This window comes from Protopterus annectens, chromosome 8.part1 (assembly GCF_019279795.1).
Source record: "Protopterus annectens isolate FY-2018-M chromosome 8.part1, PAN1.0, whole genome shotgun sequence".
NCBI lineage: Eukaryota > Metazoa > Chordata > Ceratodontiformes > Protopteridae > Protopterus > Protopterus annectens.
In genome coordinates this window covers 73,589,998-73,605,796 of record NC_056742.1, presented here as the reverse complement: position 1 = coordinate 73,605,796, position 15,799 = coordinate 73,589,998, and the positions used below count along the sequence as shown (strand labels likewise).

Genomic DNA, 15,799 nt, shown 5'->3' with positions numbered 1-15,799 from the left:
TCAATTAACATGACTGTGCAGAATCCTAATGGATCCACAAGGCATTTACTTTTAAAGGAACAGTGTCTAAAAACAGCACATAAAAAGTAGCAAGTAAAAACACAAAAATGCAGAATAATACTTTTATCTATTTTTCTTTGCCTTTAATACTGGTCATTCAGACCCATTCCCCTATGTGCTCCTAACCTTAAAATCCACTGTAATTTTGCATTTTCTGTCATGTTAGTAAGCCTCTCCCACACAGTCACAACTTGCAAAACTTGGAATGCAAATGTATGTGTTGCCATTTGTTAGTGTGTGTTTTGCTAAAGCACTAATGACATTCCCTCTTATCGTACAATACAAATGATCCTGCACAGTCTCTGTTTCCGGTTAGTTTTACCTATGTAAAATTTGAAGCACAAAAAACAAGTGTGATACATAAATATGTATTGCAGTCTGCTTAGACCCTATGTTTCCATAAATAGCCTGTCTCTGGATGCTTAAAATACATAGACTGATCAATATAATCACAGTATGCACACTCCTGACATTTACGTGTACCCCATTGTCTTACCCCTAAATTATGATATAATCTAGGATAACATAAACTTTGTTTAAGGTTCTTTTTCTTTTTACCTATGTACTGTGACCTATGCCAAGGAGCCATACTTATGGTGAAAAGGGGTCTCTGTACCTCTTTAGGCCAGTGTATCCCACCATAAAATCCAGCAACCCTGGGTTGGTAAGCTACTGCCTAGCCAGTGTCTAGTTGCCCATCTTGTTATTGAGCAAATACTAGATGTAAAGTCAGTCTGCTAAATTTTAATTAATGATTGCTACACTCAATGTAGGTTCACTGCCAAGATTTATCTTGGAAGTGGCTGATATAAGTAGGAAGCTGAATGTCATCTGTATCACTGAGACAAAATGGAAGGGCAGTGCAGCAAAGCCACTCTGCTTGAGATCCAGGGTAGACTACTCTGGGGGGAGGGGGGCAGACCTCACCAGAAATGGTATGGGACCTATGAAAGAGAGGCTTCAGGAAAGCTGTAAGGGATGTCTTCAGAATTAGTGACAGACTCATGGCAGTCATTCTTCAGGGCAAGAATAGGACAGTATTCATAATGTCAGCCTCTGCACCACAGCAGGATTGTGACAGCAAGGAAAAGAGTGCATTCGGGTAAAAGTTGCAGGACCTACTAGATAAAGCAGGACAGTGAGTTGGTGTTATTGACTTTCTGTAGTGTATTTCTTTCATTGATCTTAATATGTCTGTCCATCTCTATTAAATCAAGCAATTCTTCTCTTGGATCATTTTCTTCTAAACTAAAAGGGCACATTGTTCTCCATTTCCTTTGGGTATTCTGCAGAAAGTTCCAGAAAATCTTTGTGCCATATTCTGTTCAGCTTCACCCTTCCATAAGGGAACTCACTGGCCTATCACTGCACACCATTGACACTGTCAGAGTTGCCACAGTTTCCTGATCCTTCCCTTGCTGTGCAACTCCAACTGAACTTTTGTACTGGCTTCCTACTGAAGGTTGCAAAGTATCTTCATATGGCAAGTGATCAGATGCTTTACCCGCCACTGGTTTCTCCTTAATTTGAGAATTAATCAATCTGTTATGGTGTTATGTTATCAGATTTTCTATACTAAATCCTTCACTTCACAGGTAATCCATCACCATTACTAGTCATCTTTTCCACTTTCTCCCTTTGTTTTCTCATTGTTTGTATTATAAAATGTTCCATATTTAGGTGCTTTTTCCTGTATTTCGTTTCAGATATCTTTATTGCTGCTTTTTTGTATTGATTAGTTTTGCTTTCTCCTTTGCATAAGTATTGCACCATATTAAATGGCTTTTTCTTTCCCCATGTCCATATTTCTTCTTCAGATATCTCCATCTCCTCCTGTTTGTCCTTACCTGGGGGACACGTTCTTCCATCATACTGTGGTATAACCTGTGCTAGACTTGTTACACTAAACCATTCACTTTGCAGATATTCCATAACTTTAGCTTCTATTTTTTTCCAATTTCTTTACTAAATTTCTGTCTTGTGTTACCCCGTTTTGATCTCTTGTATTGTGAAGCTTTCCATGTCTGGGTGCCTTTGCCTATATTTTTCTTTGAATATCATTTGAGCTGCTTTTTCATGTTAATTTGGCTTTCTCCTTTGCATAAATATTGCACCATGTCAGATCTCTTTCCCATGTCCATATTTCTTTTTCTTTTTTTTTTTTTTTTTAATACCTTTCAAAAATTTCTACATTTTGTTTATATTTTTGCACTTCCCTGGTCACTCTTTTCCAAATAGCCCAAGGTTTTGGTCTGTATAATGTTTTTCATGAATCTGTTTATTAATGAACACAAATTTGCATTTGAAGTTTGACAGTTTTTTGTTCAAGCATTTTTCTTTCCTCTTATTCTCTCATAATCTTTTTGTATTTCTTCTGTTTGGAAATTCTGGGCTTCTTGCATAATAGTAGCAGCAGGGGTGTAGCTAGGATTTTCAAATTTGTACTCACAGCTCTCAAACTGCTACCCCCCTCCCCAGCCATGCTACGGTCATTCTCGTAATTCACGGTTTGCTCTTTTAGTGTCGATGAAGAGGCATTCGCTGTAATGCCTCTTCAGTAATATAATATAAATTCACTCAAACTTGGTTCCTTGAATTGAAAATTAACCTGAAATGTCAGTTCTTTGAAAAATGCAGCATGGTAGTTGGGGTAGAGAATTTATGCTTTTGTTTTCTGTAACTAAGGTACAGGTTTTGAGCTTGAGTAAATTACTAACCACCTGCTACCCCTAACTAAGATGTTTCATTCACACACACACACAGTACCAACCTCTTAGTGCAAGAAATATGGACAAAGCCTAAAATAAACAGGGACAGATATTAAATAATGCTCTCGTGAACTTAGAAAGTTGCTAGAACAGGATTTGTGCTAGTATGAGAAAGTTGCTAGAATAACAGGATTTGTGCTAGTATGAATTTTTCTAAAGGACATGAAGTCTGAAACTCAAATGTCTGTCATTATTTAGCAACTTCAGCCTTCAATGATTTTCTAGAAAATCACAAAATTTATGAGTAACAGACAAAAAATATGGGGCAAAATCTGGACATTCTGCAAAATTTGGACAGTTGAGAGGTATGCTACCTACCTAACACACGCGCACACACACAAAACCTCTTAGACAAAACAAACTCATAAGTAAAACTGAGGCAAAGGCCCAAAAATAAGGACATTTTTTTTAAATATTGCTCTTCTAAACTTAGAAAAGATAATAGAATAATAGTAGGTCTTGCATTTCTGAAAGGTATGAAATCTGAAACTCAAATGTCTGCCATTATTTTCTAACTTCAGTCTTTAACAATTTGCCACTAATTTGCCAGAAAACTGCAATTTTATGAAAAACGGACCAAAAATGTGATGCAAAAATATAAAATTGCCAGACAATACAGCTGGGAACCTGTCAAAGAAGGGACACCATTTTAATATGAGCACAGTTAACTTAGAGCAGCTAACAAAATTAGAGAATCTACATGCATTTCTGAAATAAAAGTAATGTATAACTCTTATCATTACAGTTATTTATAAAAAGTAAACCCTCATTTTTCTTCCAAAATTGCTATTTTGCAGAGAGATTGTTAGGGGGAGAGCAACATTTTGAGCCAAAATTGGGGACAGTTGAGAGGTTTGGATATTCCTAATTCTATAAAGCGATTTATTTGCACATACCTCTCAATGCAGGAAATCTGGACAAGGCCAAATATATTGGGGGAACATACAAACAGTACTAAAAATTGACCTTGTAGAAACTTAAGACAGTTAATAGAATATCAGGTCTTGCTTTAGCAGGAATTTTTCTGAAGATTATGACGTCTGAAACTTAACGTTGGTCATTTAGTGACTTCATTCCTGAATGATTTGCCAGAAAAGTTTTATTTTGCATTTTACAGCATGAACACCAATAAATATCTGTTAAACAAAGCAATGCAGTCTCACAATGAAACTAGACTTAGCATTAAAACTTATCTGTCCTTGAAACTCACATTCATTTAGACAACATTGAAACCCACATTCAAAGAAAATACATTTTTCCAGTGGCAGATAGATTAACTTTGGGCTGTTTTCAAATCATAGGCCCCTTGCACATGAAACATACACATGCTCTTTGATACACCTTCCATCATAAAAGTCTACTCAAACATCTACAGTCCACCAGTATCAATAAATATGCACAATCTCTGAACTAGTAAAAGCCATCTACATAATTCCACATTAGTGAAATCTGTAACTAATGAAGAGGCTGCTGCTAGCAAACAACTTTATATTTCATGGTTTCATCTACAAATAATGTGCCTGTTGCCCTTGAGGAATAAATTGCCTATTTTGCATTAAAAACAATGATACGCTAGTAATATTGCAATAGGGAATGGATGGCAAACTGATAACAGGTTCATAGTTGCTACTAGATATCTTCGCCAAAACAGGCTACAGCATCCACCCCCCCTTTACAACACGGTACAGTATCAGCAATTCATCTACCTACTGTGGGAGAAGAACCCACAGCCTTCTGCATCAAAAGCAAGTACACTACCTGTTGTGCTATTAACAGTACAAGCAAAAGCAGAAGCAGCATTAAACTTAAGTTCCCCTGCAGCTCTCAGCTCCTTGTAAAATGTCGACACTCAGCTGTATCTCTGAACTTTGCAGCACAAGAAATGTGGAAAAAGCCAACATTTATTGGGGGGGGGGGTGACAAAAGCCCAAAAAACAGGGACACATTTTAAACACTGCTTGTATAATTTTGGAAAGTTGCTAGAATAAAATGCTGCATTATCACCATGCATGTCTTGAACCCAGAACCATATGCACTATAGTCAGTGCAACATATCAGCAGTTTGAAAAATAGGAAGACAAACTTAATAGCTATCATTTAGATAGCTCTCAACCTCTTAGCACAAACAACCTGGACAAACAAAGCCAATAATGAGGGAATACAAGTTCAGTTCTCACTTCACACCTTAGCACAAACAGCCTGGACAAATAACAAAAACAATAATGGGAGAAATACAACTTCAGTTCTCACTTCTCACCATAGCTCACAACCATTATAAAAGCAAATCTGAACAAAGTTCAGAAATGGTGGTGGTTAGGGACTTTAGGCTCTTCTTACCCTGAAGCAAAGGTACAGGGTTTGAGCCTGAACACCTATAACCAGCAGGTGTATACCTGAACACCTATAACCAGCAGGTGTATTATGTGGGGGCATTTACACACACACACACACACACACACACACACACACACGCACACACACAAAATAAACTAATTGCGCGATCGTTCACACACTAAAGCCTTCACATAATACACTACACTTGAATGAATAAACACACACCAGTTCAAAGTCACTTTGAATAAAATAATTGCGCGATCGTTCACACACTAAAGCCTTCACATAATACACTTGAATAAAGCCTTACTACACTTGAATCGTTCACACATTCAAAATTGCGATTGTTCAAAGCCACCAACACATACACTTACTTCAAATTCAATTGATTGCCTTCCAACTCAGATAATCCATTTGCTTTGTTTCCTGCACTTGCCTTCCAACTCCATTATGGTCTTGCCTTCCAACTCCATTTGCTTGCTTTGGTTCCCACAGCCAGCCAGCCGGACATGATGTGAGCTCACTTCCGACTGGCTGGTATCCTCCTTAAAGAGCCAGCACCTCCTTAAAAAGGAAGGAAGAAATATGTACGTACGTTTGTTTGTTTTTTTTTCAGAAATGCTACCCCCCCTTCTAAAATAGTTGTACTGAAATCAGTACAGTGCGTATGCCTCCTGACGTCCCAGAGTAGCAGTATATAATTTCTTTCTTGTCCGCAATAGTCCACTCTGTCATCTTTATGGTTCTTTTTTGGCCAGTCAGTTTTTGTTTTTCTTTGTAGACTACTACTTCCTTCTACAACAGGGTGGCCACCCTCCCCCTGAGTCTGACATAAGCCCAATGTTGGAATGTTTCCATGTCTTGAGGATTCTACACACATATTTGTCCAATTCTGGCACTAGTGCACCTACCAGGGTTGGGCACTTTTTTAATGTCTATGTTCAGCCATCGGATGGCAAGTTCATTGACTGGCCATTCGTCGAGCACAAACCCTTGAACGTGCCTGTCCTTGACAAGGCACATCACCTTAAAAAATACAGTGAACGACCATAGTAGTCCAACAGAAAGTAAACAGCATGGACGTACTTGTAGGTAAGATAGTGATGAGGAAACTTTCCCTTTCCCACTGCAGTGCCATGTCCAAGTTTGTATATATAGTTGGGGGTGTGGGGGGCACAGCCCCCACACATTAGGAGGATTCAAATCCTACTAATGTGGGATGCTGTACCAAGCCACACCCCACTAACTATATATACTGACTCCAGGATCGCGCTGCAGTAGGAAAACTGAAGGTTTTAAGATTAACCTTACCTACTCGTGCGCAAGTGCTGTTTATTTTGTTGGTCAACTATGGGTGTTTGATGTATTTTTTTTTTTTTTTACTGTAATATGCAGGTTCACTGAAAGGGACTTTCGATGGTTTGTTTGGCGAATAGCCTTTCGATGAATGTGCCATTTGATAGCTGAACATAGACCCCTTTTTTTATCCTAGGACTTCTTCATCCAGCTGTCTTTTTTTATTCTTTTTACCTACTTCTGACCATGATGTGTGCTATGTAAAATGTATATCAGTGTCATCTTGATGAGGTTTTGTAAAAACAGAGTCCACCTTGTGAAGGTTCTCACCAAGACTTGAGATTGAATTAATTTCCAACAATACTGCTCTCGTTTGCTTGATGATTTTATCATCTCCCTGTTCAGACCCCAGTGTTTCAGTATGTGATTTATCGTGTGACTTGTTTTTATGGTTTAAAAGGAGAACTGCATATTTATATTCTGGAGAAGTCTTGTTAATCTTGAAGATAAAGGTGTTTAATTATTTGGTACACTAAGTAAAATACTTGGAACAACAATGTCCACCCACAGAATACTTGTTTGTCTTCATCAAATAAGCCAGCATTGCATTCTTGGCAGACTTTCAAATCCCACCATCCACAGTATCACAACTGGAGCAGTTTTAACTAATTATGATGTTGATGCCTCTCCTTCAGTATGGCCTATTTTAACAGCAAACCCGTTTGCTCTGCATTGTTTCAGAGCAAGACCATATAGAATGGTGCTCACTTTGCTGCTGGTTGTAGAGTTTGGAGTTCTAGGAATAAGATGATTTTGTTTTTAAGCAACAACTTCCTGCTTGCATAAGAGACTTATCTCTCCCATTTCTTAAAATCAGAGGGACCCTTTTATCATACACAGAATTTTCACTTGGCTTTCCTTCATCCAGAAAAGTTCTGATGGTGTAGGTTGCAGAAAAGCAAAGTTGAAAACTGGAAAATCATTTCCACATTCGTAGGTGAAGCAGTTTTCTAAAGGCTGGGTGTAAAATCAAATTTGTGTGGGAAAAATACTTTCTTTGCTTGACAGATGCTTTGGATTTGGCCCTGTATTTGAGGGTGATCCCCTTTAAAAACTGTTCAGTGTTTTTCTATAGCAGCAGGTCATCTAAGGCTCTCTTTAGAGGGGACAGCTAGAAGTGTTTGCAGGACTGCACGTTAGTCATCTTTTTAGCTGTAACAATGTGTTACAAGTGGAATACCTGTCTAATGCAAGGGAAGATTTTGCTGTAGCATTCACCAGAGAGCAGATTCCTGTACCAACGCTAGAAGCACATGGCTTTCTCTTTCATAGGTGCTCTACTAGAGAGACGTAAATGGAAGCACATATAGGACAGTTGTATGAGGCACTTGCTGTTACAGTAGATGATCCACTTTGTCTCCTCCATTCTCACCTTGGTTAACTTGTTCTTAAGAACTATTTTATTTGTTTTAACAGTGCAGTGTTGTGATTAAATAGTAATATGCCTGTTTGGGTGATAAGATGAGTTGACAGCCTAGCAAGTCTAGTGCAAAGGTCGAGGACTAAGAATAGACATGGTTTTAAAACAGTGTCGCCATAGGCAGCATCTGATAGATACGCGAGATAAGATATGGAGGATAAAAGCTTGATGTATGACATGTAGTCTAATGTACGACTTTCTGAGAAATCTATCTTCTGTAAGTGCCACTTCTCCTTGGGGCTCATGGCAGAGGTTGACCTGGCATAAATGCTATTAATTTGAGCCAACAGTTGAGTTCTCTGTCTTTCTGCCATGACTGTGCATATTTTTTAGACACTTTTCTTATGGCAGCAGCTTTAGTAAGTAGTTTTTTTCTGCCTGCAATGTGGGATGGCACTCACTTTCCTCAGAAACAGTAAGTGACAGCCCAGATGGTCAATCGTGGGACTTGCCGAGGGTGTCTATATACCAGTAAAGAACAGTGTGCTGATGGGCTACCCTCATGGGGGGAGGGGGCTAATGTCCCAACAGTGGTGATTTGCTATGGAAACAAATACTCTGTCATTTTTGTTGTTTTGAGTATCTGACACAACTGTTCTTTCCTGTCCCAGAAAGCTGTTTTCCTAGTATTTGATACTTCATAGGTTCATTGGATGATACTAGGCTATTGGCCTGGAGGCCCTTATAAGCCCAGCCAAGAATTTTGCCCATGTTCCGTCAAAATCAGCACCTGTTTTCTAATAAGATTAATGTGCATATGTTTGGTACAGCAATAGTATTTAGAAAGAAAGTTTGGTTTTCTGGAGTCTTGCTGCAGCATTCATTCTAAGCCAGCATTTTACATTTCCATTTTCTTACAGCAAAGTGTTTGGAGGAATATTTCTTGAATACTTTGGATTGTAATGAAGGTTCAGAAATATTGCTTCTTGTATTCTCTGTACAGCAGACAAAACAATTATTTAATTTGTTTGGGAATAACTGGCAGACCTTTCAGGAAAACAGTGGTTGAATATTTGTCATCCTGGCAAATGTGCCAAGTAAATGAACAGTGTATAATTTTTTGCTGCAGAAAAATCATGGATGCAGTTTGTCACGTTACAGCCTACTTATCTGGGGTATCCACTGCTATAGCTTACTTTGACAGGGGGGCTCTGTCCAGGATATCATTACTGTATCTAAAAAAATTGTACTCTTTAAAAGTGCTACATTTAGTAGCATTAAAAAAATCATTTTGAGTCATAGGGCTGTCTTGAAGGCCTTTGTTCTAATTATACACCCTACCTAAAACAATTGCTGTTGACTGCTTTAAAAAAAAATTATACCTTCTGACCGAGACTGCCCAGAAGAGCTTAAGGTATATAGGTATCTGCAGTGGCTCCAGAAGATCGAGGACATTGCAGCTAATGGGTCCAGACCGCTTCCTCAGAGGACTGCAGGGCACTTTATACTTCGGTTTCATCTTGCTTCCATCATTACCACAGATTTATAGTGGCTTGAAAGAACTAAGGAAATCTGAAAACGTTTTAATGTTCTTCCTTCATTGTCAGGGAGGGGATCAGATGACTAGCCCAGTTGGGATTATTGAAGGATTTCTGAACCAGAGTGGCTTCACTTGCTATCAGGATACTCAAAACAACTTTGGGACTTGCTGACTGAGATGCTTAAAAATCAGAAGTTAATAAGAGGTACCAGCTATACCAATTTTCACATTCCTTTCTTTACCTCCAATATGAATTCTGAGTACAGGCGCGTTATTTTGTTGTGCCAAATCTGTAACAAAACAAATGCTTGGCAATTATCTGTTACTGTTTTTTGATTAAGTAACTAATTAGCATTTTCTGAACATCAAGAAAAGCATATTGGCTTCCTTTTGCCAGACTGTGCATTTTTTACCAGGCCGAGTCTGGCTTTGTTATGTTAAGTAACTTGCCCAGAGAGATCTCTTAGAGTGATAGGCAGTTTTAAATATTCTCTGAAGCCTTTAGCAGCAGTCTTGAAAAAGGAAGCCACACTGCTTTTCATGATTTATTTTGTAATAGAACAAAAAGGACCATAACATTACATTTCTCCAATATTGACATGGAAAATTAAAATCATTACATTAGTTTAGTATTTGTAATGGCAAAAATTACAGACTTATCAGAATATTGAGAAGTAAGCAGAGAGCTGCCTTGGTTTTGGTTTAGTTCACTTTGTGTTTTTCTAAATATAGGTGCAGTAGTTGTGACTTTGCTACTACAAACATGAACAGTCTGAAGTGTCACATGAGGCGGCACCCACAGGATCACAAGGCAAAGCAACTCTCAGAACAGTACAAGTGGGTAAACAAATTGCTGTTGAGAGAAACTTTATTCACATTGTTTTCTAAAGCTCATTGTAGTGATATAGAGACTTTTTAAAGTTTGTGCTCTGTTTTGGTATTAATTTGTATGCCAAAAAATCATTTTGAGTCATCATTCTTTTCTGATTGTACTTGTCTAGTTAGTGGTAGCAGCTTTAAAGATCTCTGCTTGTGCTTAGCTAAACCTGAAGCTGTGACTAGCCTAGCAGTTGAAATTTGGAAGCAAGTGCCGCATCATTTTTTTATTTAGGCATCTCTAGTGCTGATTCCGAACACACTTCATTTGTCTAAGAGATTCTTGCCTGTCCGTGTTCCAGGATGGTAAACCTGAATAATGTGGGGGTGAGGCTGATCAAAAGGCTCATACAATGGGCATAATGGTAAAGGTCTTCACTTCCTAGTCACAAGGTACAAAGTTCGATCGTGACCTCAGGTGAATGCTTGTCTTGAATTTGCATGTTCTGTCTATGGGCTTCTTCCTAAAACATGCTAGGTGTTTCCACCTTAAGCTCACACAAGAATGGAGTTGACAGCAGCAGCACAGACTCTAGATGGTGCCTTTAGGGGAGAAGAGTTGTGTAGACCACCTGCTTTGGGCATCAGCTGTGGTGCGTAGTACCCTCTAGAAAGGAGCACACAGATCAAAGACTTCATGCTGTGTGTTGGAAATCTGTGGTGTAAAATTGACTCTCTGATTAGGTCGTTAACTAATGTCAGCAAAAGTGGGTATGAATGTCTGCCAGTGATCAATGGGTTGAGGATCCAGCCTACTGTGACCTATGCCAAGGAGCCATACTTATGGTGAGAGGGGTCTGTGTACCCGTACCCCACCATAAAATCCAGCAACCCTGGGTTGATAAGCTACTGACTAGCCAGTGTCTAGTTGCCCATCTTATTTGAGCAGAAACTAGATGTAAAGCCAGTCAGTCTGCTAAACATGAATTAATGATTGCTACACTCAATGTAGGCTCACTGCCAAGATTTATCTTAAAAGTGGCTGATTTAAGGAGGAGGCTGAATGTCATCTGTATCATGGAGACGAAATGGAAGGGCAGTGCAGCAAAGCCACTCTACTTGAGATCCAGGGTCAACTACTCGGGGGGTTTCAAACCTCACCAGAAATGGTATGGGACCTGTGAAAGAGAGGCTTCAGGAAAAGCTGTAAGGGATATCTTCAGAATTGGTGACAGACTCATTGCAGTCATTCTTCAGGGCAAGAATAGGACAGTATTCATAATATCAACCTCTGCCCCACAGCAAGATTGTGACAGCGAGGAAAAGAGTGCATTCAGGTAACAGTTGCAGGACCTACTAGATAAAGTAGGACATTGAGTTGGCATTAACGGATAACCTGAATGCACATATCTAGACACCCAGAACACCATATGATGACTGCCTGGGTCCACATGGGTGGGGGAAACGGGTATAAAGGAAGCCAGACCATTCCAAACTTCTGTTTGGCAAATGGTTTGATGATAAACAACAAGTTTTTTTTGCAAGAGAGGGAGCCACAAGTTCACATACGAGGATGGCCAACATGTCGTCCTGGTAGACTTCGTAGTAAAGGGTGCTGGGGTAGAATCGTTGATTGCAAAGTCATCTCCAATGAAACAGTCGACACAACATAAACCACTGGTTGCTACAATCAACTGCAAGCAGTGGTCAGAAAAGGCTTGTATAGTCAGCAGTCTAGTCATGGAAGTTGAATGGAGAGAGAGTGCACAAGAGTTCAAGGAAAATACTCCAGGCTCTAGCACCTTTGGAAGATGATAAAATACATGGACTTTAAAGAATGGCAGCACCTCAAATGGCATATGTGAAGACTATAGAACAGATGAACATACAATCCAGTTATGGAAGTAGGGTACATAAGGAAAGCTGGTGGTGGAATGTAGATGTTTAGGAATTCATCAGAAGAAAGAAAAGCAGGAATGAATTTACCAGGCTAAGAAAGAAAACTTATTGGCTAGCAAAATTGCAAAGAACAATGCATCAGTGGCACCCTTCCACCTTCTAACTCAGAAGATGGCACAGAGAAGCTATCAGGTTGCATGGCAGAAACAAAGATAAAGAAGGTAGTCATCAGCCACAGTTAATAAAGGATGCCAGCAACAACCTGCCCAGCAGTCCTCAAGATGGCAAAAGTAAATGGAAGGAGTACTTCCAGCATCTTCTGAATGAAGAAAACCCCACAAAAACTGTATAGCCACAGACACAACCTATGACGAAAGAAGAGTTCACCTTAGAAGCAGCAAGAGCAGCACTAAAGGGAATGAAGTGAGGGAATGCTGCGGGCTTTGATGAGGTCAAGGCAGGTAGGATCAAGATGTTGCATGCATTATGGTAGAAATTACTCCAACGGGTACTCATTGCAGTATGGAGAGAGAGTTATATCCCATGTGACTGAAGAATTAGCATTTTAATGCCAGTGTACAAGAACAAAGGGGACATTCACACCTGTGGATCATGTAGAGCTATTGAGCTCCTGTTACACTTAATGAAGGTTCTGGAGAGAGTGACTAATAGACATGCAGAGTAGTAGAAAATGAGATGACAGATGAAGCAGTTCATATTCTGATTAGAGTGCAGCACAGTTAACTCGATGTTTGCAGTGAGACAGTTGAGAAGAAGCTAGAGATGATGAAAATCCAAATAGTCATTCCTCGACTTGACAAACACATGTAAGAGGTCTGCAAGACAGCTGATTTGTGCAGCCATGCAATGGCTGAAGTTCTAGAAGCAGTGGTAGAATGAATGTAGGCTTTGTAGAAGGCCCTGATAACACAGGCACAAGTAGTGTTTGGTCCTGCAGAAAGGTGGGTTCCCAGTGGGAGTGAGTGTGCATCCAGGGTTCACCTGTATGGCCACTGCTGTTCATATTTGTGACAGATTATATTTGCAGACAGGTCGGGAGGACAGATCAACAAAAGTTGTATGCAGACTCTGACCAAGAACTTCAGCAACTGATGTACAAATTAAATACAAAACTGAAGGCACTCTGAATTACTATAGATAGGACAGCTGTAATGGCAGAAATCAAATAAAGCTTAACATTGAGATAAAATGGAAATAGTGGAGCAGGGTTAACAGCTTAAAGTATCTGTTAGGGATGGCTGAGGAGAAGGCTAGTCTGAATGGAGGAGGTCAAAGCTAGAATCGGAGGAGCTGCAGCCAGCTGATACAGTGTGTTGAGGTAATGTGACAGAAGAATGCCAAAGAAGTTGAAAAGTAAGGTACAAAATAGTGGTGGGACCAGTACTTCTGTATGGTACAGAAACCTGGACAATGAATGCAGGGCAGTTGCTGCAGCTAGAGATGATGGAGATGAAGTACAGTACAGCTCAGTACAGGTGGTAGGATGCACATTGTGTGACAGATGAAGGAATAAGGAGATCATAGCAGAAGCCCGTGTAGCTGCAATTGCAGAGAAGATCAAAGTGTACAGATTAGTGATTTGATCACATGCAGAAAAGCAAAAGACAATCACGTAAAGATGGAGAGTACCCAACAAATAGATGAATTGATTGTGTAAGAGATCTGCAACAGTCAGGCATCACTGTCAAAGAAGGTAGGAAACTGGCGTTGAATTCAGAGATATGACAACAGTTGACATGATGCTTCGAAGTTATGTAGTATATGGAAAAAAGAGAGTTGATGACTATCATGAGCCTTATCAAAAAGCCATATAACAAAATATTAGCAGCTGCAAACCTAAACCCCAGACTTACTACTGCAAGTAAAGAAAGAGGGGAAAAGAGACATAAGGGACATAATAAGGTGATCCAGGTCAAAACCTGGGCATGAGGGCTGGGGATTCATTGCAGTGCTCAGATATAGCCTCTGTCATTTGATGCTAGATTTTTCTAAATACCTTCAGCAAAGAAGGTGGAGGGTCTCAGCGGAAAAGTTCTGTGCTTGCAGGATTATTCGTAATTGCTTTGTGGAAAGATAAGAAAGTGTAAAGATTAGTAACATGGCATGAAAACGAGGAGGGAAAGAACCATTTTCTCTTGCTTTTAACTTTGTTTATGAAGCAAAAAAGGAAAGTATTGGCCTTCCACAAACTCTGGGTTAGCATCATGGTGGTAGATTGCAAAGTCAATGAGAGGTAATCTGAAAGATGTTGAGATTGAGTCTCTGGAATAGACTTCCCATACATGTCAGAGTACATCACTGACCCTCTTCAAACTCAACCTTGATGAGTGGATGGGAAACCATAAATTTGTCCCAGGGGTTCCACCTTTGTCCCTCATTGACAGGGGCAACAGGTGCTGACTGTGGTTTCTTTTTTGGGCATAAACTCTTGGCTAGGCTTGTAAGGACCCCAGGACCATTAGCCTAGTGACTGCTATGATTCCCACAGAGGATCAGAAAGAATTGACTGCAGTAGTTACGGCTGATAGGGAAGGCTGAAGATTTTGTATATCCTCTTTTGTAAAGTCTCCAGCTGGTTAAAGAGGCAAGGATGGACTGAATCAGAGTTTCCAGGTTTTGAAGCTAGCTATGTGAATACAGTAGGAGAGAAAATAGACCAAAGTGGAAGAGGAGGAAAAATCTTGTACTGGTAGGGTTATATTGAAAAAAGGTGAGGAACTGGAGATGAAGACCTCACTTTGTGGTGATTGGGCATTCCATGTGCTGTGGACTGGAAAATCACAAAGACAGAGAAAATTACCCTAGTGGATCAAAAAGAATGGACTGCAGTATGTATGGCTCAGAGAGAAGGCTGGTGACCCAAATGCACTCAGCAAATTCTCCAGATGGTTAGAATCACAGGGATGGACTAGAGTATGCAGGTCCTGAAACTAATTATGATGCAGTGGAAGAGGAGGCAGCCAAGAAATCTTTTACTTGTGTTAGTCATAAATAAATAACATTAAAAATGTATCTTATATGCCTCTAGTCAGGAACAACACTTCAGGATGTGCAAGCATAAATTTTATTCTTACAGCGCTGGGAGTTGGTCTTCATAATTCTTGATGAAGCATTCTCACTTTACATGCAAAAACTGTAATTTTATACATTTTCTTGTCAAACTGCTCGTGCAATTTCACGACGTTATATTGACTGTGTGCTATAGAAAACTTTGCAAATGTCCTCATCCCTCTTGATTTTCGCCTCAGACGTCACGTGAACACCTTCCTACACAAGATTCACCTGCTTCCAAGGGGTCTTGTTTCTGACCTTGGATGTTTCAAACCTACCCTAGCAACAATGCACTCCTAGCCTGGAGAAGTCAGGCTAACATTCCTTTTTGTAATAACTACATGCCTCACTTCATGCAACATGTGCTATTCTCTCTTAAAGAATGCAGTTTAAAATGAACAGTAATACTGTGGCTTATGAAGCTGTATTTTTCGCAGCCCTGCATACAAATTATATTTGCTTTTTAACAGTCATAGCATCATTAATAAGCTGAAATTAATATACATTTTAATAAGGTGGTCTTGTCCCATAACACTTTGTCGGGTTGCAGTGAAACAAGTTGAGGAATTGGAGATGAAGACCTCATAGTGGGAT

The 15,799-nt window shown here is 39.6% G+C and overlaps 1 protein-coding gene across 1 annotated transcript in view; it reads left to right on the top strand.

Moving 5' to 3' along the window:
- ZNF507 (zinc finger protein 507) overlaps nucleotides 1–15,799 on the top strand; it is a 245,546-nt gene that overhangs the window by 32,007 nt on the left and 197,740 nt on the right. Inside the window, exon 2 of the mRNA XM_044081681.1 lies at nucleotides 10,151–10,255. Within this exon, the coding sequence (XP_043937616.1) occupies nucleotides 10,182–10,255 (74 nt within the window). The 5' untranslated portion in view covers nucleotides 10,151–10,181. The remainder of the gene's footprint in view (nucleotides 1–10,150; nucleotides 10,256–15,799) is intronic.